At 35.8% G+C, this 20,318-nt stretch overlaps 1 protein-coding gene across 2 annotated transcripts in view; it reads left to right on the top strand.

Moving 5' to 3' along the window:
* Positions 1-227: 227 nt before the first annotated feature.
* LOC127855407 (deleted in azoospermia protein 2-like) overlaps positions 228-20,318 on the top strand; it is a 31,787-nt gene continuing 11,696 nt past the window's right edge. The window contains exons 1-10 of one of the 2 annotated variants that reach the window (XM_052390944.1): positions 228-391; positions 2,537-2,653; positions 4,454-4,545; positions 5,379-5,448; positions 5,701-5,760; positions 7,574-7,595; positions 12,283-12,398; positions 15,108-15,200; positions 16,115-16,180; positions 17,561-17,704. In XM_052390944.1, coding sequence (XP_052246904.1) covers positions 371-391; positions 2,537-2,653; positions 4,454-4,545; positions 5,379-5,448; positions 5,701-5,760; positions 7,574-7,595; positions 12,283-12,398; positions 15,108-15,200; positions 16,115-16,180; positions 17,561-17,704 — 801 coding nt within the window. In that variant the 5' untranslated portion in view covers positions 228-370. The remainder of the gene's footprint in view (positions 392-2,536; positions 2,654-4,453; positions 4,546-5,378; positions 5,449-5,700; positions 5,761-7,573; positions 7,596-12,282; positions 12,399-15,107; positions 15,201-16,114; positions 16,181-17,560; positions 17,705-20,318) is intronic. The other variant, XM_052390945.1, reaches the window with a different exon arrangement.

Genomic DNA, 20,318 nt, shown 5'->3' on the forward strand with positions numbered 1-20,318 from the left:
AATATATGATGTGGGTGTTGTCCTTATTAACATGATTTCAACTTATTATGTTTGAACATTTTGCTTACCTGGCTTATAAGATATGTTAAATATTATGAAGTATTTACGAATATATTCGATATGAACTACCCACCTCTGCATTGGAGCGCTCTATACCTGGCAGAAATATCGTACACACTTTCAGAGTATAAGCATACAGTTCCACAGGAAAAATGGAAATGGTGAGTGATTGTAGTGTTATACATATTGTTTGATTAGTGTGCGATCTGTGTTCAGGAGAAGATCGGTGTGTATGGTTATATGAACGAAACCGGTCGGCAAAGTTCTACATGAAAGTGGACTCTGTCGAACTTATTCTGTTTAATCACAAATGGATTATTACAATTTAAATGTTAGTTATATATTCATATCTTTTCTTTATACACGTGTATGATTTGTGTGCATAACATCAATTATATGGATATCACTGAATTGCAGTCATGTCAATTGATCTCGTTTAGAAATACAACTGAAATAAAAGAATAAAAGCTACACAAAAATCCAATATTCAAACAGCATAAGACTTTCAATTTGTAATTTTAGCTAGAAAATCACATGTGCCATGAAATGTTTTGTACTTATGTTTATAGACCATGATATTTAGATAAAACTGTAAACAAATTTAAAAAAACTTAGTTGCTGCAATGCCAACAGTAATAGAATTGAAATTTGTTATAAGATTAAGAATAAAATTTGTATACACACATTCTTATTTTTCTGTATGATATGTTATGATATGTTCGATTTTATGATATGCAGACTAGTATGCTAGTACACTGTAGTTTACGCAGACATTGTCAAGGTCTGGCAAATTGTCATAGAAATTACAGAAGCCCTTCCAGTGGTAAATATTCATGAATATGCACATCCGTTTTTCAGAAAAATCCTTCCAAGTTCTACTGGCACTGAATGTTAATTTTCCATTTTGTTAATATGAAATTTTTAAAATCAGGGTTATCATTTGAGTATGTTTCTGTTGTTCATCTGCGCAGCCCTGCTGACATCGCTTGTCTGTGGACTGTTGCCTTTTATGTCTTATTCTATCGTCTGTTTATAGTTCTTAACAGAGATCGGTTTAAATTGACCTGACGTCCTGTATAATTTCTAAAACTGGCAATCCACGACGTGTCCAGTAAAAAAATTGTTTATAAATGTCATTAGTGATAGTTAGATCAAAAGGAAAACAAAACTGCATATTTGCCATAAAAATTGACATGATTTCATGGTTTTAGGCATATAAGATGGTATATAATTATATGACTTGTTACCAACCAATAAAGCACTCTTTGCTTTAAATTGGATTTTACTGACATGACATGGGCTTTTCTAGTTTTTTTGTTTGAATATAGAGATTTCTTCACTTGCTTTAGTTTGATATGTACAAATTTTGATATTATTGGACTGGTTTACCTTTTAACTTTAAAATGAGATAACACTTATAAGGCTTGAAAAAAATAATTCCATTTATTCGGTTCAACAAGAAAAGGACTTAGTAAAATCATGTGAGGTGCTGTAAAATTTAAAATTCCCAGTTTTATACCAATAAGAATAGCTAGCAATTCATAAGAAAAGATGCCAAAGGTCTTTACTGATTTACCATTTCCACAGAGTTATGCTCATGCACTAATTAAAGGTAGACATCTCATGTTAGCTGGACAGTGAGCCTTAGAATTATAAATTATAGGTCGCTGTGGTGTAAAGGATATGGTGTCCGCCTAGCGACCAGGAGGTCACGGGTTCGATCCCCACCGTGGGAGCGTTCTTTAGATCTCCCTGTTTAGTGTAAGACACCCAAGTACTGGTTTTAGGCTATTACTTTCTATGCAATCGAGCTTAAAATAAATAGGTTTAAACTAATTATAAACAGGCTTGTGATTTTTCCCCCTTTCAGCAGAGCTGATTTCTTCTTTCTATATTCCTTCCCCCCCCCCCCTCGGTGGTATATTGTTTTTGGTCTGTGTGTCTGTCAAAAAACTTAAACCTTGGTCATAACTTTTGCAATATTGAAGATAGCAACTTGATTTGGCATGCATGTGTATCTCATGGAGCTGCACATTTTGAGTAGTGAAAGGTCAAAGGTAAAATATGGCTTCAAAGCGGCGCAGTTGGGGGCATTGTGTTTCTGACGAAACACATCTCTCGCTCAATATCAAACTTGTTTTACAAATAGTTGTTTGCTGGATCTATATTATATACAAATGTCCAGTGTAACTGAACCCTGTGAGTTGGGTAGGGGATTTTCCTTTTCTGAGTAGGTTCTTACTCACAATCCTGATCAATTAAAGATAGACTGTTGTCCTAAAGAATTTAAAATAAATGCTTTAAAACTATTAATGCAAAATAGGTATACAAACCATAATGTCTCATATATGTCAAGTCATGTGCCTGAGATGTTTGAGCTTAGTGTGGCGAGCAAGAAATGATTCTAGAGTGCCAATCATAATTAAATTAATGTATATTATATAATACAAACATATTGTGTTCTGCACATTCGCAGACGTCGTCAACTGATGTCAGTCCAACCACAACCCCATGCGGGACCCCTTTGAGTGGAGCCCCAAAGTATGGAACTGTTATACCTAACAGAATATTTGTTGGTGGAATAGCAGCTAACGTAAGTGTTATGTTTGTGTTAAACTTACTATATTCAGCTAACAGGGCTTAGGTCATAAAAAAAATAGGTCCGTTTCGGGTCACCTGACCTTGTCTCCTGAATCGGCGCCAACCTTCAACATTTTATTGGGGTCGCCAAATGTAATATAAAGCAAACAAAGCATATATATACATGTATTTCTTATTAAAAGCTTTAGTAGCCTTCTATGATAGTACCCCCCCCTAAAAAAAAAAAAAAAAAATCCCTACCTACCCACCCTGTTTTTATGCCACCGGTAGGGTGGCATATAGCAGTATAACTGTCCGTCAGTATGTCAGGCTGTCCGTCCGTCCGAAAACTTTAATGGCCATAGCTTTTTCAATATTGAAGATAACAACTTGATATTTGGCATGCATGTGCATCTCACGGAGCTGCACATTTTAAGTGGTGAAGGTCAAGGTCATCCTTCAAGGTCAAATGTCTAATATATGGCGTCTGTCCGTCCGTCTACTCTAAAAACTTTAACATGCGGGCCATAACTTTTTCACTATTGAAGATAGCAACTTGATATTCTATGTGTATCTCATGGAGCTGAACAGTTTGAGTGGTTAAAGGTCAAGGTCAAATGTCAAATATATGGGGGCTGTCCGTCCGAAAACTTTAACATTGGCCATTACTTTTTCAATATTGAAGATGGCAACTTGATATTTGGCATGCATGTGTATCTCATGAAGCTGCACATTTTGAGTGGTGGAAGTCAGGGCTCGAAATTAACACTCGCACACTCGCAAAATGCGAGTGAAAAATACCGATTGCGAGTTAAGTTTTAAACCACTAGTAATTTTTTGCGAGTAAAGAAATAGTGAAAAACAACAACAGTAATATTGCTAAATGCGTTCGACGTCCTGAACACTAAACCAGAGGTAATAGAACGTCCTCATACCAGTATGCGGAAGCGCGCACTTTGTATATAGACTAGTATACTTATAGTACAGATACGAGGATCGTATTGGTACAAAGAACGTTAAACAGTCGACTAATTCACACGTGTTCATTGAACTTAAACAGACATGGCGTCGAAGCGAAAAATAACTAGTTTCTTTTTGCCCACAGATGGATTTAACAATACGAAAGATAAAGCAAAGTTAACTCACAATAACTGTTGAATAAAAAAAACGAAATTAAATTATGTTTGCAGCAGAATTTGCGAGAAAGTTTTTGATTTTGCGAGTTGGTATTAAAGCTGCTCGCAATGTTTTGCAAGTAGAAAAAAAAGTTAAATTCGAGCCCTGGAAGTTCAAGGTCAAGGTCAATGGTCCAAAAAAAATTAATTCAAAATGGTGCAATAGGGGGCATTGTGTTTCTGACGAACACATCTCTTGTTTTTTCCAAGGAGACCCCAAACAGACCTATTATTTGTTTGGCCTTTCTCTGCCAGTCACCAAATTAGTCAATGTCTAGAAATAAGAAAATATGGCTACACAAAATTCCATTTGGCTACAAGGTTTTCTACATTATCACCCATAAATTATCCAAAATAATATTTTTCCCCAATGGGTGCTAAAAATTCCCAATGAAAGTTAAAAAATAAATCAATATTGTGTTAAACTACCATCCATTATAAGTTCAACCTTAGTAAATTTAGTAAATATTGAACTGAAAACCCGTTTTTTTTTTGTTTTTTTTTTTACAAAACAACAACACTTGATATCCCGATTTTAGTCAAAACGCCTCTAATTCAAAGGGACCCTGCCCCATTCCCAAAATGGTGAAAAAAACACTGTTTTGCACAAATATAATGACATGATCTTGTTTTTGCAGACTACCGAGCAAGAGTTGAAGCAGTTTTTCTCTGCTTATGGAGCTGTAAAAGATTCCAAAATAATTGCAGATCGAGCAGGTGTTTCAAAGGGGTAAATTTTGTTGTCCACTGCAAAGTTATTCTCCAATGCAGGACTTTCAGCATTCCTACTCAACTTTACAGAGCATTTGATCTGAATTTATGCTTCTGAATCGTCTATTAGGCTTATGTACAAGCCACATTGAAAGTTTTTATCATCTGGCAAAGGTGGAGAAATATAGACTTTGCATTGTCTGTTAGTCCATCCATCTGTCTGTCTGTCACAAGCAAATTGTATGTGGTGGGAGATATCAATTAAAAAAATTGCTAGTTATTGTTTACATCTACAGTAAAATGCAAAAACCTCTGAATACACTCACTGTTAGGAGGTCTTATAATAATTAAGGTTTAAAGCTGTAATTTGTTGAGATTTGACTGCATACATGTCTTGGTTAAAGGTGTTTTTGCATCCAAAAGGGAAGTGTTCTCATATTTATGAAACATTACATAGAAACTGAGTATCAATACATATGTAAATTTTATCAAACCATGAATGCTAAACATGCTTATTTTGTGCATAAAAGTAGAACTTTTAAGCTTGATAGTTGCAATATTTATGACAACGCAAAACATTCCACCATTGACTTGGATGTTTGGCGGTAACCGGTAGGTCTTGTTAACAATGGATCTTATTGTGAACCAGAGCCCTGCCAGTAGTGCTGAATCTGTAAGTTGGGAATAGAAATGTTAACTTAATCTTTTATTGTGAAGCACCTTGGGCCTTGCACTAATTGGGGGCTTGTGACCCTAACCAAAATTGTTTGTTTTGAAGTGGTGATTACATATTTATACACCCTACTGGTTTATCTATATAATGTTTAATCTAAATTATTGCCTTATTTTCAGTTATGGGTTTATAACATTTGAAAATCAAGAAGATGCCGACCGTATTATCAAGAAGGAGGTGAGTGTAGAAGTGAGTGTCATTTTCTGTCTTTTTTAATCCTTATAAATAAGAGTACTAAATGTATGCTGTACAATAAAATGCCTGTTCTTATTCTTAAATTTAACTTTGAAAGATGTCTAAATTAATGTAAGCTTATAACTAGCTGTGTTATTTTGCATCAAATGCTAATATCAATTGTTGTGATTATTTAACTGTTTAATATTAGCATATTCAGCATGTGGTATATACAGATTTATTTTCCGTGAGCCTCTTTAATTCCAGTCAGACAACTTAGTATTCCGTGACAGAAAGTTGAACATTGGACCAGCTATTCGAAAGCAGGTACAGTGTTTAACTAACATAGCACAAGGAAAAAATGTACATGATTTCCTAGCCCAGTATGGTTTGTGTGGTTTTAAAATGTTAATTGTAAAGATTTTCTCAAGGATTGATCACACACTTGTTCTTGAATGTGGGACATTACATGTACAATTTGTTTTGTTTGAATAAAATGTAGGTAACTGTTTATACTAAAGATTTCTGCAATGTTTTACTGCTCATTCAGCAAGCTTACTTGGGATATGCATTGAGATATTTGTCATTATAATCTTTGTTTAAAGTGATAAAGCCTAAATTACAATAAAGTTTGTTTGGCTTTTACAGACTGACCCACTTTTTACCCCTGACCCAAAAAAAATTATTGCCATTTCTGAAAACGTATTTTTTTCAGTTTTTTTCGCCCATCATAAAAGAGCCGACTGCAATATTCATTTGTGCGTGTATTATCCAGGGATAAATCTACATGTGTGTCCCGTGTCTATGACGCACAAATATCGAAATCGATGCATCATTTTGAAATATGTGTGTCCACTCGGACGCATTGCTGAACTGTATCCGTTAACGCATACGCGAATCACGATAAGCACGAACCATCTTGTGTACGAGTCAAAAGTGTAGCAATGAACGCTGAGTTTAACCGAATGAGGCTTGAAGACTCCAGCAAGTCTTTTGATTGGCTCTAGTCGAGCCGCTGATGAATAATACGAACCATAAGAATCGACCTTTTAAATAGAATGTGTTATGATATTTTCTCAAGTCCCAGGATGAAAACCTGCTTTAACTTTGTGTAACTTGGTCATAAATAATACAGAAAAAATGCCTCGGAAATAAGGTGTTGAAGCTTAATCCAAAACTAACAAATCTAAACTTTAATAATGGTAGGTCAACGGCTCGCAATTCGGACGTAAACAATAATATTATCAAGCTCGCAATTTGGATGTAAACAATAATATTATCATCGATTTGAATCAAGTTGAAATGTTATAACAGGTTAAACTTGGTTCAGGTTAATTTTGATATATGAAGAAAAAAGAAGAAAACAAGTGGTTTTCTCATGATTTTCTACACGTTTTGTAAAGTATATTATCCCATGTTTAGGTTGTTGAATGAAAACATGTTAGCAACCACATTTCTTGTATGTATTTATTTTGGAAGTCATGTTTAAGTTGTAATGCATGAAGAATCAAAGAGCAAGCTTTAAGACAGTTAATTAAAAAAAAAGGCATCATATAATTGGTTATAAGAGGGAACTTAAAGCTTGTTCTTTTTGTTTAATCTAATAACTTTCTTTTCGTTCATGTTTGCATTTACATTTCAATGCAAGGATTTGGTTGCAAACCAATGAGACTGGGAGTTGAGGGTTGTGTGAAATCCTTATTAAAATATTTGCTGATTTTGAAGGAAGTTTGATTTTCAGCAGATGCCAGGGATTCTGAAAATTTCTTTAGTTCCCAGGACCATTTTTGAGATTGGTGTAAATTTGAGAACATTTTAGAGGGGGTGGGGGTGGAGTGTCAGTTTAAAATGATTCAAATAGTCAGCTAATTTGCCTGGCAATAGCTAAAATGTACTTAAACCTTTTTGGATATTCTTTAAAAATAAATGATTTTTGGTTATGTGTCTTATTATTCTGCTGGAAGCAAACAGATGTAACGCCCCCAAGAGATTGGTACAGTGATCAAGTTCATATGTGGACTAAAGGTGTATCTTAAAGATCATCAAGACTTAACTTTCCCATATGTTTGGCCTTAATAGTATGTTGATCTGCATGGTATTTATTGTTGCCTAACACTTGTTCTTCCCATTTCATTTACAGCAAGTTTTGCCAAGGGCTTTCGGTAAGCTTACATTTTTAATTATGATGTGACAATATTACATTTCTATAATACTAACTACAGAAGTGCATGATTTAAACTAAGTTGCAAAGTAAATGTTGTATGGTCTTCAGGAAATAACAGAAATTGTATACATGTATAGTTGTTTGTGTAATGTGATTTGTTAATAATTATAAGTACATGGGTGAAAGTTTTCAGTATTAATACTGATTTCAGTATTTTGCATAATTTTTGTCCTTAATAAACTATAGTAAAAACTGTTATATCATCATTATTTGACCAGATTTCAGTATTTTTAAAAGTCTGCACTTTCACCCATGTAAGTATACCAACTTATTCTGTAATAGGGATGGCATGCAGGGTTGTCATTATTAACCGATTGCCGATCGAATTCATTGGTTTAAATTGCCAGAAATCGGTTGTTTTTCCCGAATCTTTAAAATTGCGATCGGAAGTTAAGATCACGCAAACCGACAATAACTGACGAGGAATAACCGTGGTATAGTAGAGCGACGCCCGGTCATTCAGTCAGTCTGTTAACTCCGTCTAAGAGCTACTGTTTTCAATGAATTTCTCAGCGAGTTGCCAATATTGATTTTTCCAGCTGTCAATCAAATTCTTCTTTGTAAGTACGTCCACCAATCAGCGCTCAGGCAGCCGAATACACGCCAACCCCAAGTGAAACTGTATCAAATAGCTGTACATTTCACAGATTATTACTGACCGCATCTCAACGAATGTAGCACTGTAGAGCGTAATTAACTATTTTTTTAGTTAGAGAAAAGGTTTCTACATATTAAAAAATGCTCTTTGATTTTCTACCAAAATAAAAGATATTAGTGACCAGGGCCCTCATTCTGTCAAATCCACGGCCGAAATTCGGCCGCATCCCCCCCCCCCCCCCCCCCCCCCCCCTGAAAAGTATACTTTTTTCCCCTTTTTGGGGGATTTTTATTTTTTTTTTTTTTTTATAGATAGGTGTCTCATGATTACTATATCTCAATTCTATTTTAATTTAATCTTATCAAACATACTTAATTATGAAATAAGCAATGAATATAGTGCAAACATGTACAAATGTAATAATTAGAGTAAGTTAAAAATCCCCCAAAAAGGGAAACGCCGCGAAAATTCCCCCTGCTATGGGTAGCGACCCGCTTCCCCTAAAATGGATTGAGGGCCCTGGTGACCTCTGCGCTACGAAGTTGTTATTCAGCATCTAAATATTTAAGTCCACGCTTTCCCAGAGGAAGAATGACGTGATGTTATACATGAAGTCTAATTTTGGCATGATTTTCATCTGTACATAAAAATCACGAGAAATGTGTGTCTGTTGCTAGAATTTTTAAATTTTCCGTGAATAATGAAATCTGAAAATGATTTCGGATAACACATTTAATTATACGCATTTGACAATACTTCGATTAAATAATGCATTTTGTTATACAAATGGTTATAACACATAATGTAATAAGTAGGTAAATAACCTGTTTTGAGATTACCAAACTATGCATACATATGCAATTACTAAATATAAACGGTTCTCAATGCTCTCAAATTGCGCCATGTGATTCGCGCATGTTCAATGGGAATTCCCCAATCCCACAATTCAATTTGTATATGCACTTGCGATAAATGGCGGACGACATGCATCGTCAACTTTGGCCGCAATTTGGTTTCGAAAAAAAAGAAATCGTAATAATACTGGATTATCCGGTAATGGATAGAATTGGAACTGGCTAAGATCTATCAATATAATATGTTTTTACAATGTACAGTAAACTAAAAATGTGAAAATCTTAAAATTTTCTATTCTTTTTAGCTCATCTATTTTTTGAAAAAAAATTATGAGCTATTGTCATCACCTTGGCGTCGGCGTTGGCGTTGGCGTTGGCGTTGGCGTTGGCGTCGGCGTCCGGTTAAGTTTTGCGTTTAGGTCCACTTTTCTCAGAAAGTATCAATGCTATTGCATTCAAACTTGGTACACTTACTTGCTATCATGAGGGGACTGGGCAGGCAAAGTTAGATAACTCTGGCGTGCATTTTGACAGAATTATGTGCCCTTTTTATACTTAAAAAATTGAAAATTTTGGTTAAGTTTTGCGTTTAGTTCCACTTTTCTCAGTAAGTATCAATGCTATTGCATTCAAACTTGGTACACTTACTTACTATCATGAGGGGACTGGGCAGGCAAAGTTAGATAACTCTGGCATGCATTTTGACAGAATTATGTGCCCTTTTTATACTTAGAAAATTGACAATTTTGGTTAAGTTTTGTGTTTAGGTCCATTTTATTCCTTAAGCATCAAAGCTATTGCTTTCATACTTGCAACACTTACTAACTATCATATGGGGACTGTGCAGGCAAAGTAATGTAACTCTGACTGGCATTTTGACAGAATTATGTGCCCTTTTTATACTTAGAAAATTGAAAATTTGATTAAGTTTTGTGTTTAGGTCCACTTTATTCCTACAGTATCAAAGCTATTGCTTTCATACTTGCAAGATTTATGAACTATCATAAGGGGACCGTGCAGGCAAAGTTATGTAACTCTGACTGGCATTTGGACGGAATTATGGGCCCTTTATACTTAGAAAATTGAAAATTTGGTTAAGATTTATGTTTTGGTCCATTTTACCCCTAAAGTATCATAGATATTGCTTTCATACTTGGAACACTCACAAACTATCATAAGGGTACAGTAAAAGGACAAGTTGCATAACTCTGGTTGTCATTGTTACGGAATTATGGCCCTTTTTTGACTTAGTAACTTTTAATATATGGTTAAATTTTGTGTTTCGATCCACTTTACTTCTTAAGTATCAAGGCTATTGCTTTCAAACTTCAAATACTTACATGCTATCATGAGGTTACTGTACCTGGCAACTTGAATTTTACTTTGACCTTTGAATGACCTTGACTCTCAAGGTCAAATTATTAAATTTTGCTAAAATTGCCATAACTTCTTTATTTATGATTAGATTTGATTGATACTTTGATGAAACTACTCTTACCTGACATACCACAATAGACTCCACCCAAACCATCCCCCGTGCCCTCCCCCCCTCCCCCTCCCCCCCCCCCCCCCCCCTATTTTTTTTTTTTTTTTTTTTTTTTTTTTTTTTTTTTTTAAGATCATCTCACAAATGACCACCACACCCTCACACTATACCCCCCCCCCCCACCCCCCCCCCCCAATTTTTTTTTTTTTTTTTTTTTTTTTTTAAGATCATCTCACAAATTACCACCACACCCTCACACTATACCCCCCCCCCCCCTCCCATTTTTTTTTTAAAAAACTGTTATGTTTGAAATACCGTCCAACCATCGCACCCAAACCCCCCCCCCCCCCCCCCCCCCCCCCCCCCATCGCCCCCCCCCCCCCCCCCCCCCCCCCCCCCCCCCCCCCCCCCCCCCCCCCCGAATTTTTTTATATTTTTTTTTCGCTTTTTTGGAAGATAATGAAATAAATGCCCACAACCCCACACTATACACCCCTCTTCACTCCACTCCTCCCTCCTTTGTGATTGAAAATGAGAGTCCCTTCACCTTTAAAAAGAAAATAGATGAGCGGTCTGCACCCGCAAGGCGGTGCTCTTGTTATAACTTATTTTAACTTTTTATGCTAGAATAGCAGTATTTTGTCCCTTAAATGTCTAGAACTTGTTTTCGGTCAGGGGGCTTTGCCCTCGACCCCCCTACCAGGGCCTTGCCCTGGACCTACAAGGGGACCAAGGCCGCCTTGACCCCCAGCCAAATCGGTTACTATTCCAAAATAATCCATTGTTTACAATCATAATGACAACCCTGGGATGAGGTATTTTAACAAATGCCTTTTAAAAACAAAATTGTCTAGATGCCATGCAAACCAAAGAGGCAAGATGTGAAATAATTAGGGTTCACTCTATGAAAGCTTTACGTTTCTGTACAGTCACACTATCAAAATTGTTTGTTTTATGGACTTGGAATCTTTATGCTAGGGGCATATCAGGATTGACTCGTTAAAAATATTACACAAGTTTTATTGACCTTTGCCTAATGTAACTAACCTACTCTGGGTAATGGGCATTAATGCGATTTTCTATTATTTGATTGTACTCATTTGACTCTTTTCAACTTGGGACAATGTAAAATGCATATAAACTTGGCTGTCAGAGAAAAAAATATTGAAATGGATGTATATAATTTAATACTTTAATGAACATTTTGTTTGATGTAATTGCATGATATAAAATGCCATGTCAGTGTGTTGATGCAAGACATTTCTGTTCAGAAACAACTTGTCCTTAAGGACTGGGAGCGGAAGTTACAATTTCTAAAACAATAATGTTGATAATTAGTCTGGTATCTGTTGGAAGTAAATATATATATTTATTCAGCATGTGTTTGTTTTAGATGATAATACTGGAGATTTTTTTTTATTGAAGTGTTTTAGCTTGATACTATACTTTCCACAATTAGCATGATGTAGAGATCAGCGTTATATAGAGTTTGAAGTGGCAATATAACCTATTTTCAAATTTGTAACTTGGTAGTTTATGTTTTGAAATAAAAATAAAAACAAGATTTAAAGACTGGACAGACAAGTTTTGCAGATACTGAAAAGAGATAAGACCATTGAACCATTTATATCTTTAGTATATAGGTATACTTTCTTCTCAGCAGTGAATATGTCGTGTTTGTTCACAGAGTCGCCCGTGTCCCCGGGAGCTGTTATGTTTTCCAATGGAGTTCCATACACCTACCAAAATGGGATGGCTGTCTTTGCATCACCAGAAACTGGTTATGCCGTACCTCAAGCACAGGTTGGTAAATTGAACATTTAGTATGTGAAATTCCACTGGCCCTAGTGCTAAGACTGTAGAATGGCAGCAGAAGGTGCATGAAAAAAGTAGAATACTGGCCCTCGTGTCCAGTAAAAGCTAAAAGTCAAGTACCAATTGATTGTTAATTGTCCAGTAAATTAGATTTCTAGGAAGTAATAGGTACAAGATGACAAAACACCATGTGGTTAGTAATTGTTTCGAAACTGACTGATGCGTAGCAAAATATGCATTGTTATCCCCCGCCATAGGCGGAGGGATATTGTTTTGGCGTTGTCCGTCCTTCCGTCTGTCTGTCCGGAGCAATATCTTGGAAGTGCTTTGGCGGATTTCATTGAAACTTGGTTTGAGTATATATACGGATAATAGGATGATGCATGCCAAATGGCATTGTACACCATTTGATAATAACAGAGTTATGGCCCTTTGTATCTTGAAAAAATGCTTTTTGTTTGTCCAGAGTCATATCTTGGAAGTGCTTTGGCGGATTTCATTGCAACTTGGTAAGATTGGCGGGGTATATCAATTCAATGGATTTGCTTGTTGATTAAGGAATGCTACAATTCCTAAATTGGGTAAATTGTTTGTGGTAAAACATTTTTATGCTCCCCCAAAAAATTTTGGGTGGAAGAGCATATAGTCGCCGCTCCGTCCGTGTGTCCGTCCACTTTACCCCAAAAGTATCATAGATATTGCTTTCATACTTGGAACACTCGCAAACTATCATAAGGGTACAGTAAAAGGACAAGTTGCATAACTCTGGTTGTCATTTTTACGGAATTATGGCCCTTTTTTGACTTGGTAACTTTGAATATATGGTTAAATTTTGTGTTTCGATCCACTTTACTTCTTAAGTATCAAGGCTATTGCTTTCAAACTTCAAATACTTTCATGCTATCATGAGGTTACTGCACCTGGCAAGTTGAATTTTACCTTGACCTTTGAATGACCTTGACTCTCAAGTTCAATTATTAAATTTTGCTAAAATTGCCATAACTTCTTTATTTATGATTAGATTTGATTGATACTTTGACAAAACTACTCTTACCTGACATACCACAATAGACTCCACCCAAACCACCCCCGTGCCCCCCCCCCCCACCCCCTTTTTTAGCAAAAATAATTATTTTTCGTGACTAAATTTTCCGACATACGAGTTTTCATCCATAATTAATGTCACTAATTTTTCGGACACTATATTTTCCAGCGCTATTTTACCAAATTTCGGTCCTGTTTTTGATATCTATTGACACTTCGACCATCAGGTTTTACAACCAGATAAACATCATAAAGCATGGCAAGTGCATTCCTGAGGGCAACAGACCATTACATTTGCGTTATTGGGTAAATAACCTTGTAAACCGGTATTAAACAATGGTTTCTCCCGATAGCATAAGCGTTATAACGATTACCAGGGGTAGTGCCAATTTACAGTTCAATTATCTACCGCAATGGTACTACTCATTCTCGGTAAAATAACTGTGACAAATTCTAAACGCTTCAAAGTGTGATGCACCCTATTGAATGTGTTTCGAACAATGGAAGGTGTTAGGCAACAACTATCGGAAATGAACAAATTAATGCGTTAATTTCAGGTTCATTCTAGCGAGTATCGGTACATCACATGCTCATCTTTTAACTCTGGTCAAAGAACAACCTTGTAGTAACTTTCTGTCAATTAAATTAAGCATTTAAAATTATTTAAAATGCAGTGCAAACACGTATAACTGTAGTTTATACTATACGGCATGGTATTTTACAAGCGCGTGCTATCACCGGTAGTCGTTGATACACTAAGCTTTTTTCGGACACTTCAATTTTCGACAAGTTTTTGGACACCTGTATTTTGTGAATATTTTTCTTATCTAAGTTTTCGGACACGAAAAGGATTAATTATTTTTAAGTGTCCGAAAACATAGAGTAATTACGGTAATGACCGGAATTCAATCAAACTTTATGGGAAGCTACCAAGAGATGTGCATATTATCAGCGGTTTCTGGTTGGATGATTTTTCACAGAGTTATGGCCCTTTGAAATTTTTCATTGTAAATATATAGTGCAATTCTTGTCCGAGCTATTTCTCAGCAACTTATTACGGGAATTAAATGAAACTTTATGGGAAGCTTTACTACCAAAAGGAGGTGTGCATGTTATCAGCTGGTTCTGGTCGGATGATTTTTCACAGAGTTATTGCACTTTGAAATTTTCTATAAATTGTACATATAGTGCAATTCTTGTCCGGGCTATTTCTCCCCAACTACTGACTGGAATACAATGAAGCTTTATGAGAAGCTTAACTTCCTTGAGGAGATGCGCATGTTATTTGTGGGTTCTGATTAGATGATTTATTTAGAGTTACCGTGAGGAGATGCGCATGTTATTTGTGGGTTCTGGTTAGATGATTTATTTAGAGAGTTATGGCCCTTTGAAATGTTTAAGTTGCTAAACCATCCACCGTATTATTTTGTCCAAAGTTATGCCCCTCAAGACGTTTCCTTTTATCTGAATATATAGTGCAATATTGTAACAAAAAAAAAACCTTTGGGGAGCATCACCCGTCCCCGACGGTTTCTTGTTTTTAAATGCCTTGTTCTGTTGAGATTTTTGTGCACAGTCAAGCATTTTGTACTCGAGATAAAATAAGTTCAACTCAAAATATGGACAAAAAAGACTTGCTATGTTTGCTTTCAGCCACAGACAGCATTGATGGTTCCACAGACTCCACCACTGTACCTGCAGCAGCCATATACATATCAGATGCCTATGTCATATGCTAATATACAGGTAAGACAGTCATAGAAATGTGTGGTTCTTCAACAGTGTTAATTTTTTCTAGCACATAAGCTGGATTACTATGGGCCTTTTACAATTATTATTGGCTCGTCCAAAAAAATGGCAGCTATTCAGTCATTTGACTTGAACATTAAACATGTTTTTCATAAAACAATGAAACAAATTTTTGCCTACCATGCAAGGCTCTTTACAGTTTGTAAGCAAGAGAATCTTTGTGAGAAATTTTCGGTATGTAGCGCTAGTAAAACAAATGTAAATTATCTCACGATCAATGACATACACAAAAAACTGTGATGAGATCGGTAGAATGCTTGCATCACTTGAACATTTTATTTGTTATAAATTGGTCCATAGTTCCTGTATTCTGGTATATGATGTAAATGCTGGTATTTAGTTTAATGTTAGCAGTGATTTTTATGGCTAAAAATTACCGCAGATTTTCAGCTGCTTCCCGATCGCAAAAATCAACATTGTTTTCTATTTCATGGTTTATCGCGCTAATATTCCCAATTCAAATGTCACAGGCTAGTGAAACAAATAAAAGCAAAAAAATCACTGGTTAGTCAAATAAAGGAATATTTGCGAACGATTGTTTCTGCAATTAGATTTTAAAGAACACACCTTTTTCTTTTGATAAAACAAAATGGCATGTTGCACTTTTAACTTCTAGAGCACTTCCTGTAATGTAGTCAACTGTCAACTTGAAAAAAAGCTTCTTAGAGCACCATAGAAATATGTACTTACTCCAATTTAATTTAACTTAAAGGCCTTGGGAAAGTGGACGTGCTCAAATACATAAGACGGATTACCAAAAATAAGAATAAAGAGGTGTTAATCCTGTACTGTCAAATAGAAATGTTTGCAACTATTGTGTTTTGTGTTCACATTGCGTCCATGTTTTCCAGACCTCTCCACAGTGGGCAGCAACTGCGGCAGCCGCAGCAGCAAGTCAATGGCGCTACATGACTCAGGTATACACATTCTTTAAGCACTGCATATGCAATGCCTGCAGATAATAATTTTTATGCCCCCAAAGGAGGGCATATAGTGATCAGACTGTCCGTCTGTCTGTCCTTACGTCACACTTTGCGATTAGGTTTAAAAAAATGCTCATAACTTCTATGTCGCTTCAGATAGAAACTTGATATTTGGCATGCATGTGTTTCTCATGGAGCTGCACATTTTGAGTGGTGAAAGGTCAAGGTCAAATTTCATACAGATATGGCTTCAAAGCGGTGCAGAAGGGGGCATTGTGTTTCTGACAAACACATCTCTTGTTTCCACTTTGTATAGTTGTTAATCTTTTGTTGTGTTAGATTTATTATGCTCCCCAAAAATTTATTTTGGGGTGAGCATATAGTCGCCGCTTCGTCTGTCTGTCCGTACACAATTTTTGTCGGGGCTATTTCTCAGCAACTAATGACCGGAATTCAATGAAACTTTATGGAAGCTTCACTACCAAGAGGAGATGTGCATATTATCAGCTGGTTCTGGTGGGATGATTTTACACAGAGTTATGGCTCTTTGAAATTTTCCATTAACTGTGCATATAGTGCAATTCTTGTCTGGGCTATTTCTCAGCAACTAATGACCAGAATTCAATGAAACGTTTGGGAAGATTCACTACCAAGAGGAGATGTGCATATTATCAGCGGGTTCTGGTCCGATCATGATTTTTCACAGAGTCATGGCCCTTTGAAATTTTCTATAAAAAATTATTGTCCCCCCAACTACTGTGCCCTCATGACGTTTCCTTTTATCTGAATATATAGTGCAATATTGTGACAAAAAAACAACCTTTGGGGAGCATCACCCGTCTCCGACGGTTTCTTGTTCTTTTAGTCAATCTGAACTTGTAATAAAAAAAATACAGCGTCTTGCTAACATTTACACAAAAAACAACTATGTGCCTGATACATAGGCCAGAACAAATATCTGCATAGATCCTCGACTGGATATTGAAATTTGTCTTGACAGTGGTTTTCAGAAAAACCCATACCTGCTGATTGTGATTGAGATATTGGTAGAGCAGTGAGCCTCACATGCATCTACTACAGTATGTACTTCATGCAGCTGAGGTGCATGATAAGATGATTTGTCATTAAATAATATCTGTGGCCATTCCTATCACTGATTCGAGTAGGGCAGTTGTCAGATACTGCCCTAAGTATGTGCATCTGGAATCAATGGTAAACCAGTTTAAATATGACAAATGTGAATTGTCAAATTAACTTACTACCAGGATGGGACGAAAAATCCTGTTGAAAAATGAAAAATGCAAATAAACAAAAGAGATGTTTTATTGCTGACTGCAAGTGGGATCACTGTTGTACATACTAATGTGATTTCAGAGTCCCACTACAGCCCTGACAGCCACTGCCAACCCCTACATGATTGCCATGCAGCCAGACTTCATGTACGCTCAGATACCCCAGTACCAGACCGCTGACATGGGAGACACCACCACTATGTTTGATGGTACGGCTGGGGTTGAGGTAATTTCAAACCCATACACACTGTGATATTCCCCACAGATATGTGTTGATACTAGTACCGGATATTTGATATTATTTTTTTATGTTAATATATTTGTATTTACGAGTATGTTGTGATTGGAAATATAAAAAATTGAAACTTTTTGTACTGAATAGTTGGTCAAAGTGCAAGATGGCACCAATTTGTGTAAATGTTTATTTATGCTGTCATTCCATGTTCTTGTTATTTATTTTATTTAATGTTTGAAAGAGGGTAAAATTTAGTTCGGATAATGTTTGAACCTTTATCAGAAATATGATGCTTTAAAGTGCTTTAAATGCTTTTGGTACAAATGACTTGCATATATTGCGTATCAAATGATAATTTTTTTTTCAATAACAATGCTTTGTTACTCATTTTTTAAGGAATCAAAATCTTATGCAGAACACTTCATGATATTTCAATTATTCAGAGAAACTGACTAATATTTTAAGACATAACTATTGTGCCTTTTTTAAACTAAACTTATTTTTTTAAACATGTTTTTAACATTAAATGACAAGTGTTGTCAAGAAACTGACATTTTTTATATAAATTGTAAAACAGTAAAAAAAAAAACTAATTTTCATGTCACTAGATTACAATTTATCAGACTGATAAAGTTTTTAAGAAAAAGTTTGATAAATTTTTATTATTATTTTTAGAGCACTAGTTATGCTACATGTAGGACAATTATTGTTAATTGTATGCATATGCCAGTAATTATTTATCTAATATGTAATGCGCCACAAGTGATGAACTTGGCAGACCTTCCCTTTTGAATGGACGTAAAATAGAAACATGAATAAAAACTTGCAGATTATTACTGACATCTTGCATGATTGTTCCACCCTGATGTCAGTTATGATGAGTTTCACTTTGATATGAATTTTTATATCGCCATACAGAATCAATGTCTGTGTGGCACCTTTGAGCATCATTATACATCCATTACCAATGGTAATGGGGGCTATATAGTAGTCACTTTGTCCGTCTGTCGGTCGGTCTGTCCCGAAAGCTTCTCCGCGCCATAACTATGTTGTTCATTGTGTGATTTTAAAATCATTTGTTCACCATCATTTGACGGTGTGTCGGGCGAAAGAATTACGTCGATATCATAAAAGTTAAAGGTTACACTTTTAGAGTTCTAAGGTCAAAAATGGCCATACATGAGCTTGTACAGGCAATAACTATGTCGTTCATTGTGAGATTTTAAAATTATTTGGCACATTTGTTCCCCATTATTGGACGGTGTGTCGCACGAAAGAATTACGTTATATCTCCAAGGTCAAGGTCACACTTTGTGTTCAAAGGTAAAAAATGGCCATAAATGAGCTTGTCCAGGCAATAACTATGTTGTTCATTGTGAGATTTTTTAATAATTTGTTCACCATCATTGGACGGTGTGTCGCACGAAAGAATTATGTTGATATCTCCAAGGTCAAGGTCAAAAATGGCCATAAATGATAATGGCATAATAATTCTTAAAAAACGCCATAAATTAGCTTCTCTAGTTTTGTGAAGACAGCATGCAATTTAGTCTTGTGTCAATGCGGCCCGTGGGGGTATGTCTGTGACAAAGCTCTAGTTTTAACTGCAAAAGGCACATGTATTGGATGATCAGATGGGCATTGACTGGTAGTGCATTGTGGATTCTGTTGCATGCACACAAGTTTGAATATCTTCCACCCTTAAAATGTCATGAATAGGGACTTAATAGTAGTACATGATTCGGAATACATTAGAATTTGTAAGCCTGGTTAAGTGATAAAAATGGTGTTTTAATGAACACCAATAATAAGGATTTAGGTCAATGGCATATATCAACTGTTTTCAGTGCAGCTTGGAACAGTAATTGTATGGTTTGCATCACTTTAGGTTAACAGCATAGACGAATATTTAAGGAAAAGAATTGTTTGCTTGTATTACTAAATTCCTTATGCCTGACTGTTGAAATTTACAGATATCCAAATATTTTGTGACTTGACCTGAGTCTTCAAAGACTGCAACCTAAATTGCTGCTGGTAGACTATTCAATGTTAATGTTGTTCACAATTAATTCTCACAGAATTTTATGAGAAAATTTATTCCTGTTGACTATTCTTTGTAGCGTTCTGGTAATACAGTTTGTTTTACATTCCACAAATGTTGCCATTAACAAACCATTTTCTTAAACTTTTTACCTGTTTATAGCTCACCTCGGCACAAGTGCTCAGTGTGAGCTTTTGTTTTTGCCTTTTGTCCGTTGTCTAATGTGTGTTAACAATTTCCTTGTGAACAATATATGCCCCGTTATTGTCTAATCTTCATGAAACTGGATCAGAACATTAGTCCCAATAAAACCTTGGATATTATTAGTCCCCTACCGGTTTCACCGGAGGGGACTTGTGGTTTTCGCTCCGTTTGTCAGTCAGTCTGTCACACTTTTCTTGATCCTGGGATAACTTAAAGTTCTTAATATTTTTTCATGAACTTGAAACATGGATAGATGGCAATATGGACATTATGCACGTCATTTCATTTCGTTCCTATGTCAAAAATTCTGGTTGCTATGGCAACAAATAGACTAGAAATACTGCTGAAAATGGTGGTTTT

This window comes from Dreissena polymorpha, chromosome 13 (assembly GCF_020536995.1).
Source record: "Dreissena polymorpha isolate Duluth1 chromosome 13, UMN_Dpol_1.0, whole genome shotgun sequence".
Taxonomy (NCBI): domain Eukaryota; kingdom Metazoa; phylum Mollusca; class Bivalvia; order Myida; family Dreissenidae; genus Dreissena; species Dreissena polymorpha.